At 47.5% G+C, this 18,631-nt stretch overlaps 2 protein-coding genes across 2 annotated transcripts in view; one reads left to right on the top strand and one right to left on the bottom strand.

Moving 5' to 3' along the window:
* The window catches only part of LOC139221206 (piezo-type mechanosensitive ion channel component 2-like), a 47,981-nt gene extending 37,180 nt beyond the window's left edge, over positions 1 to 10,801 (top strand). Inside the window, 10 exon segments of the mRNA XM_070853123.1 lie at positions 690 to 848; positions 1,228 to 1,375; positions 1,477 to 1,665; positions 1,835 to 1,927; positions 2,018 to 2,184; positions 3,003 to 3,119; positions 3,390 to 3,469; positions 6,255 to 6,465; positions 9,611 to 9,752; positions 9,852 to 10,801. Of these exon segments, the coding sequence (XP_070709224.1) occupies positions 690 to 848; positions 1,228 to 1,375; positions 1,477 to 1,665; positions 1,835 to 1,927; positions 2,018 to 2,184; positions 3,003 to 3,119; positions 3,390 to 3,469; positions 6,255 to 6,465; positions 9,611 to 9,752; positions 9,852 to 9,953 (1,408 nt within the window). The 3' untranslated portion in view covers positions 9,954 to 10,801.
* Positions 10,802 to 15,610: 4,809 nt separating this feature from the next.
* Positions 15,611 to 17,349, bottom strand: LOC139221465 (transmembrane protein 200C-like). Its single transcript, XM_070853384.1, is given in 4 exon segments — positions 15,611 to 16,616; positions 16,740 to 16,909; positions 16,956 to 17,157; positions 17,243 to 17,349. Coding segments are annotated over 4 exon segments (1,485 nt in total).
* Positions 17,350 to 18,631: the final 1,282 nt, after the last annotated feature.

Here is an 18,631-nt window from a genome sequence, read left to right as displayed (position 1 = left end):
GTCTACCTGTTATTGTCTACCTGTCTACCTGTTACTGCTTACCTGTCTACCTGTTACTGCCTACCTGTCTTCCTGTTACTGCCTACCTGTGTACCTGTTACTGTCTATCTGTCTACCTGTTATTGTCTACCTGTCTACCTGCTACTGCCTACCTGTCTACCTGTTACTGCCTACCTGTCTACCTGTTACGGGCTATCTGTCTACCTGTTACTGCCTACCTGTCTTCCTGTTTCTGTCTACCTGTTACTGTCTATCTGTCTACCTGCTACTGCCTACCTGTCTACCTGTTACGGTCTATCTGTCTACCTGTTACGGTCTATCTGTGTACCTGTTACTGCCTACCTGTCTACCTGTTACTGTCTATCTGTCTACCTGCTACTGTCTATCTGTCTACCTGCTACTGCCTACCTGTCTACCTGTTACTGCCTATCTGTCTACCTGTTACTGCCTACCTGTCTACCTGTTACTGTCTACCTGTCAACCTGCTACTGCCTACCTGTCTACCTGTTACGGTCTATCTGTCTAAATGTCTACCTGTCATGTGTCTGCCTGCTACCTGCTGTCTCACCACCTTGATCCAAATGTTCAAACTCACCTGGGAAACATTTAGTTTGTGATGCAGGAACGACCACTGCTGCAAATAACACCTGACTCCTGTCTATCTGTCTCACCTGTCTGTCTGTCTCCAGGCGGTTCAATCAGAACCTGGTGGCTCAGCTCTGGTATTTTGTCAAGTGTGTTTACTTCAGTCTGTCAGCCTATCAGATTCGATCTGGTTACCCAACACGAGTTCTGGGAAATTTCCTGACCAAGAGCTACAACTACCTCAACCTCTTCCTGTTCCAGGGGTGAGTAACCCTAACTGTTAAAAGTCAGGAAGTCATCTGTCTGTCCACCTGTCTGTCCTCCTGTCTGTCCACCTCTCTGTCCTCCTCTATGCCCACCTGTCTGTCCTCCTCTCTGTGCTCCTGTCTGTCCACCTGGTAATGGTAAATGGGTTACACATGGGTTAGATGGGTTTCACACATCATTCATTCAGGAAGAATGTAATCAGGAGGAGAATGTTTTTTCACACTCATTCACACACTGAAGCTGCTTCAGGAGTGACTTGGTCTTCAGTGTCTCCAAGGACACTTGGACCCATAGGATCGAACCCCCGACCTTCTGATTGAGGGACGACCCACTCTACCACTGAGCCACAGCCGCCACCTTTCTGTCCACCTGTAGGTTCCGGCTGGTTCCCTTCCTGACGGAGTTGAGGGCGGTGATGGACTGGGTGTGGACAGACACCACCTTGTCTCTGTCGTCCTGGATCTGTGTGGAGGACGTCTACGCCCACTGCTTCGTCCTGAAATGCTGGAGGGAGTCAGAGAAGGTACGCTGTCTGAGTATGCGTGTGTATTTGTGTGTACTAGTACGCTGCCGTCAGAGGGACCAGGTGTGCATCAGTATGTATGTGTGTGTACTTGTGCTCAGAGGTACCCTCAGCCCCGCGGGCAGAAGAAGAAGCGGGTGGTGAAGTATGGGATGGGCGGCCTCATCGTGCTGCTGCTCATCTGTATCGTCTGGTTCCCGCTGCTCTTCATGTCGCTCATCAAATCTGTCGCCGGAGTTGTTAACCGGCCCCTCGACGTCTCCCTGACCATCACGCTGGGAGGCTTCCAGGTAACCTCTGTCTGTCTGCCTGCCTGCCTGTATTATTAGTACTTTTTATGGTAGTGGTAGTAGTAGTTTCTCTAGTAGGAGCAGTATTTACAGTAGTAGTGGTAGTTTCTGTAGTAGTATTTACTGTAGTAGTAGTAGTACTTGCCGTAGTACTGTGCTGTGTTTCCAGCCAATCTTCACGATGAGCGCACAGCAGAATCAGCTCAAAGATCTGACTGAGGAAGACTTCAGCTTCTTCACCAGCTCCTACAGCTACACACCTGTGAGTCCTCTGTAGTACTTGTACACACTCGTATTACAGTACTGGTGCTGCAGCTTTCAGTCTAATATCTGTATGGCCTGTATTTCCCAGAGTGCCTTGCAGTTCCTGGAGGCATACAGCCATGAGGACGTAACGGTGGCCGAGCTACAGGGCAGCAGTAACTCTCTGTGGACCATCAGCCCCCCCAGCAGGGAGTACTTGAGTCAGGTCCTGAGCCTGGACCACTTCCCCCTGACTGTTTCCTGGACCGTCCAGAGGTCAGCCTCACTCTACCCATCAATAATCAATCATCTATACTGATCAATATCTGATCATTCCCCCTGGCCGTTTTGTTTATTCAATAATACAATCATTTATATCAATAATCAATGTGTTGTGGTAGTGACAGTGCTGATGTTGTAGTCATTGTAATGGCAAATTTAGTAGTGATGCAGTAGAAGTACTTGAGTTAGTAGTAGTACAAGCAGTAGTACTAGTAATGGTGGCAGTAGTAGTAGTAGCAGTAAAAGTAGAGGTAGTAGTAGTAGTACAAGCAATAGTACTAGTAATGGTGGCAGTAGTAGTAGTAGCAGCAAAAGTAGAGGTAGTAGTAGTAGTACAAGCAGTAGTACTAGTAATGGTGGCAGTAGTAGTAGTAGTAGCAGCAAAAGTAGAGGTGGTAGTAGTAGTAGTAGTACAAGCAGTAGTACTAGTAATGGTGGCAGTAGTAGTAGTAGTAGCAGCAAAAGTAGAGGTAGTAGTAGTAGTACAAGCAGTAGTACTAGTAATGGTGGCAGTAGTAGTAGTAGCAGCAAAAGTAGAGGTAGTAGTAGTAGTACAAGCAGTAGCACTAGTAATGGTGGCAGTCAGAGCTGGCTCTAGCCATAATGGTGCCCTAGGCGAGATGCGGACAGGGGGCGCCACTCGGGGATGCAAATTATTACCGGCTTGCAGCAGCGCCCCTCCAGCAGCTGGCGCTCTAGGCGACCGCCTATATGGCCTATGCCTAGAGCCGGCCCTGGTGGCAGTAGTAGTAGTAGTAGCAGGAGTAGCAGAGGGAACGTTCTCAGTGTTCTTTTGTTATTTTTGTAAATAGGAACTTGAGTCTGGGGGCAAAGGCGGAGCTTGCATCAGGTAAACATGTGACCTACCTGGACGATCAGACTCGCCTGGAGCTGATCCAGCTGCTGAACGGAACCAGGACACTTCCTGTGTGAGTACAGTGGGCAGGGCCACACACAGATGGGTGAGGCTACACGCAAACGGGTGGGGTTACATGTCAGTGGGTGGGGCTACATACCAATAGGTGAGGGCTGCCAATATTGGGTGGAGTTATACATGCTGGTTGGGGCTACACACAAATGATGGGGTTACACACCAATGGTACATACAGAAACACCAGCCCTCCGCCCCCTCACGTCTTCATGTATGTCATGTGTGAGGGTCAGTGTGTGACCGGCTGGCCACCATGTGTCTGTTTCAGAGTGATACACGGCGTGTTTCCATGTTTTATTCGAGCTCCCAGCGACTCCAACGGCAAACCCATCGAGCAGCTTTACACAGGTGGGTAACAAAGGTAGAAACAGGTGGGTAACAATGGTAGAAACAGGTGGGTAACAAAGGTAGAAACAGGTGGGTAACAATGGTAGAAACAGGTGGGCAACAAAGGTAGAAACAGGTGGGCAACAAAGGTAGAAACAGGTGGGTAACAATGGTAGAAACAGGTGGGCAACAAAGGTAGAAACAGGTGGGTAGAAACAGGTGGGTAACAATGGTAGAAACAGGTGGGCAACAAAGGTAGAAACAGGTGGGTAGAAACAGGTGGGTAACAATGGTAGAAACAGGTGGGCAACAAAGGTAGAAACAGGTGGGTAGAAACAGGTGGGCAACAAAGGTAGAAACAGGTGGGTAGAAACAGGTGGGTTACAATGGTAGAAACAGGTAGGCAACAAAGGTAGAAACAGGTGGGTAGAAACAGGTGGGCAACAAAGGTAGAAACAGGTGGGTAGAAACATGTGGGTAACAATGGTAGAAACAGGTGGGTAACAAAGGTAGAAACAGGTGGGCAACAAAGGTAGAAACAGGTGGGTAACAATGGTAGAAACAGGTGGATAACAAAGGTAGAAACAGGTGGGTAGAAACAGGTGGGTAACAATGGTAGAAACAGGTGGGTAACAATGGTAGAAACAGGTGGGCAACAAAGGTAGAAACAGGTGGGTAGAAACAGGTGGGTTACAATGGTAGAAACAGGTAGGCAACAAAGGTAGAAACAGGTGGGTAGAAACAGGTGGGCAACAAAGGTAGAAACAGGTGGGTAGAAACATGTGGGTAACAATGGTAGAAACAGGTGGGTAACAAAGGTAGAAACAGGTGGGCAACAAAGGTAGAAACAGGTGGGTAACAATGGTAGAAACAGGTGGATAACAAAGGTAGAAACAGGTGGGTAGAAACAGGTGGGTAACAATGGTAGAAACAGGTGGGTAACAATGGTAGAAACAGGTGGGCAACAAAGGTAGAAACAGGTGGGTAGAAACAGGTGGGTTACAATGGTAGAAACAGGTAGGCAACAAAGGTAGAAACAGGTGGGTAGAAACAGGTGGGCAACAAAGGTAGAAACAGGTGGGTAGAAACATGTGGGTAACTGTTTCTACAAAGGTAGAAACAGGTGGGTAACAATGGTAGAAACAGGTGGGCAACAAAGGTAGAAATAGGTGGGCAACAATGGTAGAAACAGGTGGGCAACAAAGGTAGAAACAGGTGGGTAGAAGCAGGTGGGTAACAATGGTAGAAACAGATGGGTAACAAAGGCAGAAACAGGTGGGCAACAATGGTAGAAACAGGTGGGTAACAAAGGTAGAAACAGGTGGGCAACAATGGTAGAAACAGGTGGGTAGAAACAGGTGGGTAACAATGGTAGAAACAGATGGGTAACAATGGTAGAAACAGGTGGATAACAAAGGTAGAAACAGGTGGGTAGAAACAGGTGGGTAACAATGGTAGAAACAGGTGGGTAACAAAGGTAGAAACAGGTGGGTAACAATGGTAGAAACAGGTGGGCAACAAAGGTAGAAACAGGTGGGTAGAAACAGGTGGGTAACAATGGTAGAAACAGATGGGTAACAAAGGCAGAAACAGGTGGGCAACAAAGGTAGAAATAGGTGGGCAACAATGGTAGAAACAGGTGGGCAACAAAGGTAGAAACAGGTGGGTAGAAACAGGTGGGTAACAATGGTAGAAACAGATGGGTAACAAAGGCAGAAACAGGTGGGTAACAAAGGTAGAAACAGGTGGGTAACAAAGGTAGAAACAGGTGGGCAACAATGGTAGAAACAGGTGGGTAGAAACAGGTGGGTAACAATGGTAGAAACAGATGGGTAACAATGGTAGAAACAGGTGGATAACAAAGGTAGAAACAGGTGGGTAGAAACAGGTGGGTAACAATGGTAGAAACAGGTGGGTAACAAAGGTAGAAACAGGTGGGTAACAATGGTAGAAACAGGTGGGCAACAAAGGTAGAAACAGGTGGGTAGAAACAGGTGGGTAACAATGGTAGAAACAGATGGGTAACAAAGGCAGAAACAGGTGGGTAACAAAGGTAGAAACAGGTGGGTAACAATGGTAGAAACAGGTGGGCAACAAAGGTAGAAACAGGTGGGTAACAATGGTAGAAACAGGTGGGCAACAAAGGTAGAAACAGGTGGGTAGAAACAGGTGGGTAACAATGGTAGAAACAGGTGGGTAACAATGGTAGAAACAGGTGGGCAACAATGGTAGAAACAGGTGGGCAACAATGGTCGAAACAGGTGGGCAACAATGGTAGAAACAGGTGGGCAAACAATGGTAGAAACAGGTGGGCAACAAAGGTAGAAACAGGTGGGTAACAATGGTAGAAACAGGTGGGCAACAATGGTAGAAACAGGTGGGTAACAATGGTAGAAACAGGTGGGCAACAATGGTAGAAACAGGTGGGCTTTATATCGCACAGACATACAGATGTCATCACAGCACCCAGTCACTGATCACAGATCAGCCTGAGCGGACGCACAGAATGACCACGCATGGTCTCCAGACCCTAAAACCACCACAGGGACCCTAAAACCACCATAAGGACCCTAAAACCACCATAAGGTCCCTAAAACCACCACAGGGACCCTAAAACCACCATAAGGTCCCTAAAACCACCACAGAGACCCTAAAACCACCACAGAGACTCTAAAACAACCACAGAGCCCCTAAAACCACCACAGAGACTCTAAAACCACCATAGAGACTCTAAAACCACCACAGACACCTCACTGTGCACCTGTCTGCTGTGATGATGTCACGTAACGACCTCTCCTCCAATCAGATGACCGCTACAAGGACATCCTGCTGGCCCTGGAGCGGACGACCAATCAGAGCAGAGAGATCCAGGAGTGGTGGATTGTCGACCAACTGGCCTCCAGCGTGGTGCCACTGAGCGGCAGCGGGCTGACTGACAGGAGGGAGGCAGGGCTTCAGCTCTTCGTGTTCAGTGATAAAGTCAGCCCTCCGAGTCTGGGTTTCCTGGCCGGATACGGGTACACACTACTCCAAGTACTGCAGTACCACGACTACAATAACAGTAGAAGGAGGAGGAGTCTGTTCTTTGTGTGAATGTAGATTATTGATCAGTGCAGTGAGATAGAAACGTCCCGATCAGGTTTCTGCTTTGAGCTGGAATCATTTCCTGAATGTGACGGTGGAGCTGTCTGTCTGTCTGTCTGTCTGTCTGTCTGCCTGCCTGCCTGCCTGTATGTCTGTCTCAATCAATCAATCAATCAAACTTTATTTGACTGTTTCCATAAAGAGCAACTCTTTCATTCAGAGACCAAAGATTCAGGAATTCAACAGGAAGGATTCAAGAATCCCCACAGAGCAGCTCAGAGATTAGATTAGGACACAGTGGAGGAAGAACTCCCCTTTAACGGGAAGAAACCTGGAACAGAACCAGGCTCAGAGGAGGGGGGGGGCTTTTTGTCGGGGTCCGTGTTGGGTGGAAGTTGGACAGAGAGAGAAAACAAACAGCAACTAAAATACTAGTAATAACAATAACTACAGTACTGATCAATAGGAATATGACTGATACTGGTCAATATGACTGATATTGATCAATATGGTAGCAGGTAAAAACCCAACAGTTAATATGTGAATAATAATAACAGGACTAAAATCAGTAAAAAGTGTCAGTGGCTGATGATCCTCAGCAGGAGAACCAGGACCCACAGGAACCAGAGAACCAGGACCAGGATCCACAGGAACCAGAGAGATGAGAAAAGCACAGAAAGGCTAACCCTGATCCAGTCCTGAACTATAGGGTTCATCACTAAGGAAGGTTTTTAGTCCACTCTTAAATGTAGAGAGGGTGTCTGCCCCCCGAACCCAGACTGGAAGGAGGTTTCACAGGAGAGGAGCCTGATAGCTGAAAGCTCTGGCTCCATCACTACTTTAGAGGACTTTAGGAACCACCAGTAGGCCTGCAGTCTGGGAGCACAGTGCTCTAGTGGGGTAGTACGGTACTATGAACTCTTTAAGAGATGATGGAGCCTGAACATTAAGAGCTTTGGAGGTGAGGAGAAGGATTTTAAACTCTATTCTAGATTTTACTGGAAGCCAGTGAAGAGAAGCCAGTACAGGAGAAAGATGGTCTCTTCTCTTAGTTCTGGTCAGAACAGGAGCAGCAGCGTTCTGGACCAGCTGGAGAGTCTTTAACGACTTATTGGGGCTGGTAATATTACCCAGAGGAAACATGTATAAGGTAAATAGTATTGGTCCAAGCACTGAACCTTGTGGAACTCCATGTCTAACTTCAGTGTGGACAGATGATTCATTGTTAACGTGTACAAACTGAAATCAAATCTGACAAATCTGATCAATAGGACTTAAAGCAGCTTAATGTGGTTCCTTTTATGCCAGTGAACTGTTCCAGTCTCTGTGACAGGATGTGATGGTCAATGGTGTCAAACGCAGCACTCATGTCTAACCAGACCAGGACAGAGAGAAGTCCTCTGTCTGATGCACTCAGGTCTAACAAGACCAGGACAGACAGAAGTCCTCTGTCTGATGCCATAAGGAGGTCTGTAACCTTCACCAGTGTCTCTGTGCTATGGTTCGCTCTAAAACCTGACTGAAGATCCTCTAATAGACTATTAGAGTTTAGAAAGTCACACAGCTGGTTGGGTGCTGCTTTCTCCAGGATCTCTGAGAGAAAGAGAAGGTTGGATGAAGGTCTATAGTTGGCTGATACACCTGAATCCAGAGTGGGCTTTTTCAGGAGAGGTTTAATTACTGCTACTTTGAAGGACCGAGGTACGTAGCCTGTTAGTAAAGACTGATTGATCAGATCCAGTAAGGACATGTTAATTAAGGGCAGGACCTCCTTAAGTAGGAATGGGGTCTAGGAGACCAGCTGACGGTCTGGATGAGGAGATTATTGAAGTCAGTTCAGGAAGATCAAGTGGAGAAGAACAGTCCAGATGCACATTAAGCCCAACAGCTGTTTCCACGGTTCCTGAGTCTGAGATTGGATCAGAGCCTGTTGAGGGCAGGAGGTGATGGATTTAGTCTCTAATAGTCAGAATTTTATCACTAAAGAAGCTCATGAAGTCGTTGCTACTGAGCTCTAAAGGATCACAAGGATCAGTGGAGTTCTGGCTCTTTGTCAGCCTGGCTAACGTGCTGAACAGAAATCTAGGGCTGTTTTTATTCTCTTCTATCAGTGAGGAGTAGTAGGAGGCTCTGGCATCACAGACGGCCTTTCTAGAGGTTTTCACACTGTTGCCAGATGACGCAGGACTCTTCTAGTTTGGTGGCACGCCACGTCCTTTACTTTGTGTGCCTGGGAGTTATACCAGGGAGCTCGTCTCTTTTCTTTAATTATCTTCTTTCTTAGAGGGGCAATGGAGTCAAGTGTCATTCGCAGGGAGCCTGAAACACTATCTACCAGATAATCAATTTGGGGGGGCTAAGATTCACATGGGGGTCTTCTGTTGTATGGAGATATGGCACTGGCTGAAGCACTGAAGGAATCACCTCCTTAAGTTTGGCAGCAGCACTTTCAGACAGGGATCTAGTGAGGACCTTTCTGTCATATGGTTCATAGTCCAGTAAGAAGAAACCAGCAGTTATCAGGTGATGGTCCGACAGAACAGAGTTTTGGGGGAAAACTGTTAACCGTTCAGTTTCTACACTATCAGCCAGAACAAGGTGAATGTGGTTAAAACAGTGAGTGGGTTCATCTACACTCTGGGAGAAGCCAGCTGAGTCCAACAGTGAGATGAAAGCAGAGCTCAGACCATCATTATCATCATCCACATGAATATTAAAGTCACCTACTAGAATCATTTTATCTGCACTGAGGACTAAATCTGATAGAAACTCTGAGAACTCAGCGAAGAATTCAGAGTCTGGACCAGGAGGGCAGTACACTGCAACAACTAAGACTGGTTTTAGTGTTTTCCAGGTTGGAAGAGAGAAGCTAAGAACAAGGAGTTCAAAGGAGTTCTAGTTGAGTTTAGGTCTGGGCTTGATTGATAAACTGCAGTTGGAAATGGCTGCAGCTCCACCTCCTCGTCGTGGTAATAATAGTACTAGTAATAGTACTAGTAGTACCATGTAGGGGCACAGAGAAAGTATTGTTTTAGTCAGTACACCACAGCCTCTCATCATCTCCCCGCCGCCCCACAGCATCATGGGACTGTACGCCTCGGTGGTTCTGGTCATCGGGAAGTTTGTGCGTGAGTTCTTCAGCGGGATCAGTCACTCCATCATGTTCGAGGAGCTGCCCTGTGTTGACCGCATTCTCAAACTCTGCACCGACATCTTCCTGGTACGAAGGTCCCGCCCCCTGACCTGTAGCCCCGCCCAACCGCTCACCAGTCTGATGTCGCTGTCGGGCTGTCATCTGATTGGCTGTCTTGTGTTTCAGGTGAGAGAGACAGGTGAGCTGGAGCTGGAGGAGGAGCTTTATGCCAAACTGATCTTCCTGTATAGATCACCTGAGACTCTGATCAAATGGACCCGTCGCTGACCTCATCGACCAGTACCATGACATCATCGACCAGTGCCGTGACATCATCGACCAGTGCCGTGACATCATCGACCAGTGCCGTGACATCACGGTGTTTTCTAGATATCATTCAGAGAACCACCATAGAACGCCACGACCATGTGGGGATTCTTGAATCCTTCCGGTTGAATTCCTGAATCTTTGATCTCTGAATGAAAGAGTTTGTTCTGAGCTGCTCTTTATGGAAACAGTCTGAGAGAACGCTGCTGTGAACTGGAGCTGGAGAGAGAAACACTGACTGATTGATTGATTGAAAGAAACTTTGAGTGAGAACTAAGAACAGGAACATTTACAGACTCTTATTTTGAAGATTTAAATAACCAGGATGTGGCCCGTCACCTGTTCCCTGGGTGACCAATAGGAGCAGCTGGGAGGCGGAGTTTGCTTTCTGTTGGAACCAAAAATGATCTGAGGACAGTCGAAGATGGCAGACTATGTTATTATGTGTATGATTATTGATTATTGATGTAACTGCAGGGATACGTCTCATCCTGGAAAACCTGGAATTCTTAAATGCTGCTCATGTAAAAGTCCCGGAAAACAATGAGGTCATGTGATTCATGAGGCATCGATGATGATTGGTGGGATTGTTAAATGGGGGAGTTAAGCCCCGCCCACTACAGAATTCAAAGCATCTGATTGGACGCTGCTGCTGTCACTCCCATGTCTACGTAATACACGCAGTCTGAGTTATTAATGCCTGACAAACTCGTTTTCCGGGACGTTTTCAACAACTTCCTGTACGGGGACTCGTCTATAAACAGGAAGAGATGTCAAACACTTCCACAATAAAAGTCCTTGCAGAGTCACACAACTGTTTTTATTTTTGTTTATTTTACTTTGTTTGCAGGAAAAGCCTCCTAGTTCTGTTAGCACGATCTTAGCTGTACATTAACTTTGTGCTAGTTTACTGTAGCAGAAATTCACTCTATAATAGCGTTGTCTTACCTGTAGTGAGCTTTATATTACCAATGACAGGATCTCTACCAGGGGATCAGTAACCTGTTGATCAGGAGGGTGTACCAATATTGAAATACTGGTGAATATTGATTGAATCAATACTTTAGTATCAGTGTTTATCTACCAACACTAAGTCTTGTTTGAGAATCAGTAATACAGCCAACAGGATGCTGTTGCTTTGATTAGCTCCTGATTAGCTCCATGCTAGTCAATATTAGCTCTACATCAGCACTACATTATCTCTGTGTATGGTCGATTTAGCATTACATTAGCATTGCTGCATTAGCTCTACACTCCCCTCCAAAAGTATTGGAACAGTGAGGCCAGTTCCTTTATTTTTGCTGTAGACTGAAAACATTCGGGTTTGACATCAAAAGCTGAATATGAGACAAGAGATCAACATTTCAGCTTTTATTTCCAAGAATTTACATCTGGATGTGATACACAACTTAGAAGTTAGCATTATTTGTAACGGAACACCAAATTTTTAGGCGAGCAAAAGTATTGGGACAGATAGACTTAAAATACATTAACGTGAAAAGACTTAATATTTAGTTGCAAATCCTTTGCTTGTAATAACTGCATCAAGCCTGTGACCCACTGACATCACCAAACTTTTGCATTCTGCTTTTGTGATGCTTTTCCAGGCTTCACCGCAGCCTCTTTCAGTTGTGGTTTGTTTTGGGGGGGTTTCTCCCTTCAGTCTGCTCTTTAGCAGGTAAAATGCATGCTCTACAGGGTTGAAGTTTGGAGACTGACTTGGCCAGTCTAAAACCTCCCACTTCTTGCCCCTGATGAACTCCTGTGTTGTTTTGGCAGTGTGTTTTGAATCATTGTCTTGCTGCACCATGAAGGATCTCCCAATCAGTTTGGTTGCATCTTTCTTTAAATTGGCAGACAAAATGTTTCTGTAGACTTCTGAGTTCATTTTGCTGCTGCCATCATGTGTTACATCATCAAAGAAGATGAATGAGCCCGTCCCAGAAGAAGCCATGCAGGCCCAAGCCCTGACATGACCTCCACTGTTTCACAGAGGAGCCTGTATGTTTGGGATCATGAGCAGATCCTCTCTTTCTCCAAACTTTAGCCTTTCCATCACTTTGGTAAAGGTTCATCTTTGTCTCATCAGTCCATAAAACTTTGTCCCAGAATTTTTAGGCTTGTCTCTGGACTTTTTGGCAAATTCCAGCCTGGCCTTCCTATTCTTCTTGCTAATGAGTGGTTTGCATCTTCTGGTGTGGCCTCTGTACTTTTGTTCGTGAAGTCTTCTGCGAACAGTAGACTGTGACACCTTCTCTCCTGCTCTCTGGAGGTTGATGCTGATGTCAACAGTTGTTTTAGGGTCTTTCTTTACAGCTCTCACAATGTTTCTGTCATCAACTGCTGCTGTTTTCCTTGGTCTACCCGTTCGATGTCTGTTACTTAGTACACCAGTGGTTTCTTTCTTCTTCAGGACATTCCAAATGGTTGTACTGGCTGTGGCAAATGTTTGTGCAATGACTGATTGATTTTCCATCTTCTCTCAGCTTCACAATTGTTTGTTTTTCACCCATGGACAGCTCTCTGGTTTTCTTGTTGGTTACGCCTCTAACTATAAATGCAGTCTGCACAGGCAAAACCCAAATCTGAAACTGAACGTAGACATTGAGCGCTATTTATTGTTTGAATAATCAATGTAACAGGACACACCAGGGCAACAAAACACACCTGTCAGTCACATGTTCCAATACTTTTGCTCACATGAAAAATGGGTGGGTTCAAACAAAAGGTGCTAACTTCTAAGTTGTGTATCAGATCCAGATGTAAATACCTGGAAATAAAAGCTGAAATGTTGATCTCTTGTCTCATATTCAGCTTTTGATGTCAAACTGTGATGTCAAAATGTTTTCAGTCTACAGCAAAAATAAAGGAATTGGCCTCACTGTTCCAATACTTTTGGAGGGGAAGTGTATGTAAAGTTGACTTAGCGCTACGTTAGCTCACTTCTGTAGCAGTGCTTCTTTAGCTCTGTCAGCTATGCATTCATGCACTATATCAGCTCAATGTTGACTCTGTGCTAGCTTTGTTAGCACCAAAATAGCTCCATGCTATGTGTAGGCCTGCTCTACATTAGCTGTAAGGTTTGCTGAGCTCTATGTTTTAGCTTTGGCTCAGTTCTATGTTAGCTCAACTTTGTATACCAATGGGGGTAATAAAGGGGAGACATGTCCCGTCCTCACTGGTACATCAAAGATAACAGGAGAGCAAGGGAGCCGCTTGAACGTGACACTGGAATCACAGGAGGAATGTTTAGTCCTTGTTGCCCCGTAGTGACAGAAAACTGGAAATAATGTACAGAGTAAACGTAGAGTCAGTGTCAGTTGTTGTTGGACAGTTTAAGATGGAGATTTTTAACTACGCGTTCACATGAGCATGATGGCTGCCTCTCGTATCCTGTGTCTGTGACCTGACTGGACACTGTGAGGCGGCATGTTTAATCAGCGGGCCAATCGTCAAACGCTGTGGCAGACATTGGAGAGTACAGCTGGTGTTTCTCAATGTCACTGCAATGGTCTGAAACAACAGACTGGTAACCTCCTCCAAATGTTTTACAATCTGTAAGTCTGGTCTGAGGTCTCAGGTGTGCCCTCTACTGTACTAACACGCTAAGTACACACATGAGCATGTGAGCAGTGGCATTCGCAGTGCAGCCACTTGTTTGCGTGTGCGTGTGGTTAAAAAGTCCACGTCCAGCCTGATGGCGACTTCCTGTCTGAGTCGCTTTGTTACCTGACTGACATCACCTGTAAACTCTGTCTCCCTCCATGTTTAACAGTAGAAATGTGAAAATAAATGACATTTAACCGATGCACCCTCACCTGTCTGTTCACCCATTCACCCGCTCATAATCACAGACCAGTGCACAGCCCTCTTTTGACGCTGACGTCCCGTCCGCACCTGGTGTGGTCTGAGAAACTTGGGACCAGTGAGCATGGAGACAAAGATTTGACAACAAAGCCAACCTTAATGTGCTTTATTTTGATTGACAGATGAAAATGGCTCAGCTGAGAGCAGATCCAGGTGGACTCAGACGAAAGACGTTCAACCTTCCGCTAAAAGTCATCATCTGATTGGATGTTGTGCTGTAGAGTTGAAGCAGGTTGGGTTTTCAGTGGAAGACATAGTGAAGCTTCAACATCAATTACAAAAACTCATCAAAACTTAACTGATGCTGATCTAAGCATCCATCAGCTGAGCCCCCAGTCAGTCGACACGAGAACACATCAGAGCCCTGAAACAGTCCACATGTGCTGCAGTTCTGGTCTGGACACGATCTGCAGAACTTCAGTCATAAAACCTCTGATTTAAAGTCTGGTCCTGCAGGCATCTGAGGTGTGAAACCAGAGGAAGCTGTCCGGTCCACAAATATCCATGTATTCAAAGCTCATCACCTGGTAGAGAAGATTAACTTCACCAACTTTAAATCTATTTATTTCAGGAAATACATCTTCTACATCCCACTTCAGTCCTTGGTGAACCTTCAGCTGTGTCTCCACAGACAAAACATGTCAAATCATGTAACAGGACAACAGCTGCATCACATGCACTTCAGGATATTATCCACCATGACGGAGAATCACCAACACTCTTCACTCAATCATCGCCCCATCGGGCTCGTCTGCACCACCATCTGGCGGTGGTCCAGTTTTTCTCTGTCCTCTATGAGGCTTCCTTTCCCCCCAGGAGTGTTTCTCCTGCTGATCAGTGTTCCTGCTCAGATTTAGCTGGTTTGGTCGTTAAACTGATGTTGGAGCTTCGAACAGGATCAAACAGGCCACATTTCTTCTTCTGCTGCTTTAAATGTGTTTCTTGGATGTACTTCCTGCTTTGTTGTGCTGCAGCTACAGACAGCACCTAAAGTCAAAAGTGTTGGCAAAATGATGGCGTCCAGCAGAAATAGACCAGGCGTGTGTCTTTAGCGGAGCGGAGCGCCAAGACGTGTTTGGGATACTTCTGAAATGCACTTCAGCGCTTCTGCTGGGATTTGAAGGGTTAATTAGATTAGATTAGGATTTAGCTGTCAATGAGCTGTTTGACTCTGCTGATCGAACCGTTTATGGTCAAAGCTGAAGGACACATTCAGGATGGTTCCCTGGTGGTCAGTATGTCAGTGAAGGTGTCCCACAAGGCTCTGATCTTGGTCCTCTTTTATTCACTGTACGTAAACAAGATTACCTCCAACACTCCAAACTGCTGTGTACTCTTTTATGCAGATGATGCTGTGTCATATGCCACAGGCTGTCCCCCTCATATGGACATTAGAGGTGTGTGGTAGTAGATACGTCAGCTGTCATACTGAGTTTCAGACTCTGGAATTTCTAATATGAGACAGATGGATTCTGTTTCCTCCTTCGGTTTGGACAAGTTAACACAAGAAACGTGATGATCAGTAGAAAAATGTCCCCTGTGTCGCTAATCGCCGGTGGTAGCGAACCGATTGATCCAGAGTTCAGTTGTGCTCGACGGTCGGTCTGGAAGACGTCTTATTGCTACAATGTGACTGAGACGCCTTCCACGCTCCTCTTCATCATTTCCTGTTTACACAGAATCCTTCCTCACATGATGCTGATGTCATTAACAAGTCACATGACTTCAGAGTTGTGCTGTCAGTCACTAAGTCAGCTCCTGATTGGCCGCCCCTCCTGTGATATCATCTTCAGCTTCTCCTGGTCTGAGTACTTCCTGTGTGATGTCACTTCCCTTGGCCTCTGAGCCCCGCCCTGTGAGGTCACATGATGTGATGACATGATCTCGGTCGACTCAAACGATTCGTCCTTGTGCATCATTTTGCTGTAGCCCGCAGTGCTGCTGGTGGTTGGCAGGCTCCGCCTCCTGGTGGGAGGGGCTGGTAGGGATGAGGGGGAGGAGAGGAGGTGAGACAGAGAGGAGAGCGACAGATGGGAAGGGGTGAGGGAGGAGGAGGAGAGGAGCAGCGGGGCCTGGGAACCTCTTGGTGCCTCCCGGTGGAGACCCTGGAGGCATCTGGGTGGGGAGGGGGTAGAGGAGAACAGAGGAGGTGATGGACATGCATACACCCCCTCCTCCTCCTCCCATCTGTGGCCTCCCCCCTCCCCCCTCCACTCTTCCTCTCCTCCAGTGCCCCCACCCCTGTCCGGGCCCATCGCCAACCGAGCTGAATGGCTCCTGCGGGGGGTGGGGGGTCGCTGGCGGCGCAAGGGTAAGGTGAAGGAGGTCAGCGCCTCCTTCTGCCCAGAGGTCCAGGTGGAGAGGTGGGGAGGGCTGAAGCTGGGGGGGAGGGACAGTCTGTGGGAGGAGGAGAGGGGCTGGGCGTCTGGCTGCTCCGGGTAAATACTGAACACTGCGTCTCCTTCCCTCCGGCTCAGGGAGGAGGGGCATGCCCGTGGTTTGGCCTCCAGGCTCTTTGATTGGACATAGTTAACAAGGCCGTTGAGGGGGCTGGTGGAGGGGCAGCGGGCGGAGGTGGCGCCAGGTCTTCGGAGGCTGTGGAGGTCGATAACAGTGGAGTAAATGTCCCGCAGGTTGATGACTTTGGTCTTCTTATCGCGGTTCTCATGCAGGACAGCGTTCGCACAGATGAAGAGGAAAATCCCGATGCCCATGATGAGCGGACCAAAGACCTTCAGCCTATCAGAGTACAGATACCTGAGGAGACATTCAACAGCCAATCAGAGCACAGATACCTGACGAGACATTCAACAGCCAATCAGAGCACAGATACCTGACGAGACATTTAACAGGTGGTGGTGGTGGTGGTGGGGGGGTTACCTGTCCAGGAAGTCTACCAGGAAGCCTCGTGGGAGCTGTTTGCTCGTCTCGTTGACGGCGTCTGTCCGGTTAAAACTTCCTTCGCATCCCCCCTTGCCCTCCCCTCTGTCTCCTCCCTGGAAAAAACATGTGGTTACAAACTGCAGGTTCTATTGCCCCCCCAACAGGTTCTACTGCCCCCCCGACAGGGCTGTCGGGTCTCACCTGAGCATGGGCAGGTGTGGAGCCGCTGGCGGACACTGAGGCCATGGCGGCGCCCTCCTGAGGCCGAGTGCTGAAGAACAGTCCGTCACGAGGCCAGTAGCCCAGGGCCGCCATGACCACGCCCACCAGTAGGACCAGGATGCCGAGCCCCGCCACAAGACCCGAGACCGAGCACAGCTTCAACTTCCCCTTCACCACCACCACCTCGCTCCGCCTGGTGGGCAGGAAGTGACATCAGCATGTTCACACAGGTGTGTGTGTGTGTTATGTGCATTGTGTGTTATTTGTGTGTGTGTTACCTCTTCCTCTTGGTCTTCCTCTTGTGTGTGTGTGTTTTGTGTGCTTTGGACCTCAGTGAGTCCTGCCGCCGTGCGTTGATTCTCAGGAGGCCACCTGTCGCGATCATCACCTCCCACCAATCAGAGAGTGGCTGAGTGGGCTAAGCCCCGCCCACCGCCACCGCACCTGGACTCAGTCACCAGCTTCCTGTACGAGAGACAGACAGGTGGGACAGATGTGATAGAGACAACATCCACTCATACAATGATCCATACACTGATCAATTCTGATCAATACAGTTTTGAGCCATATTGATGAACAATGATCAGGTCCCTGATCAATATATCACTTCAGTTCAACATCGATCAATAACAACACACGGATCGAAACGGTCTAACTCTGTTTAGAGAATACTCTAGAATACTGGCCCAAACAGATCAATAGGAGCACACAGAACCAGCAGAACTGAACCAGCAGAACAGAATAGAACCAACAGAACAGAGCAGAACCAGCAGAACAGAACCAACAGAAGAGAACCAGCAGAACAGAAACAACAGTACAGAACCAACAGAACAGAACCAGTGGAACAGAGCAGAACCAACAGAACAGAACAGAACCAACAAAGCAGAACAGAACCAGCAGAACAGAACAGAACAGAACCAACAGAGCAGAACCAGCAGAACAGAACCAGCAGAACAGAACAGAACCAACAGAGCAGAACCAACAGAACAGAACAGATGAGAACTGGTCAAGAACAAATCGTGGTGTTTGTTCTCACTGTTGGAACTCCCGTCGGTTCATCTTTCTCCTCTTTTCTCCTCATCTTCATCTTCGTCTCTGTCCTCGTCTTCCTCGTGCTGCTGCTCCGATGTTTCCTCCTCCTCCTCTTTAAACCTCCCCTCCCCCTCCCTCTCCCTCCCCCTCCCTGTCTGTATGAACCTCTCTCTCTCTCTCTCTCTCTCTCTCTCTCTCTCTGCAGTGATGTCGAGTATAAATGAATCTCCTCCTTCAACAGAGAGACAGGCAGAGAGAAAGAGAGACAGGCTGAGAGAGAGACGGGCAGAGAGAGACAGACAGAGAGACAGCGAGAGAGAGAGATGGGCAGAGAGAGACAGACAGAGAGAGAGAGACCGAGAGAGAGAGAGACGGGCAGAGAGAGACAGACAGAGAGACAGCAAGAGACAGACAGACCGACAGAGAGAGAGACAGGCAGAGAGAGAGACGGGCAGGTAGAGAGAGACAGACAGACAGACAGTGACAGAGACAGACAGACAGACGGAGAGAGAGAGAGAGAGAGAGAGAGACAGACAGACAGACAGACAGATGGGTTCCTCACAGTCAGTGCACTACAAGCCTATCTGTCTGATTCTATTACTGGTCCTGGTTCTGGTCCCAGTTTTGGTCCTGGT

This window comes from Pempheris klunzingeri, chromosome 21 (assembly GCF_042242105.1).
Source record: "Pempheris klunzingeri isolate RE-2024b chromosome 21, fPemKlu1.hap1, whole genome shotgun sequence".
Lineage (NCBI taxonomy): Eukaryota > Metazoa > Chordata > Actinopteri > Acropomatiformes > Pempheridae > Pempheris > Pempheris klunzingeri.
This window is presented reverse-complemented; position numbering and strand designations above follow the sequence as displayed.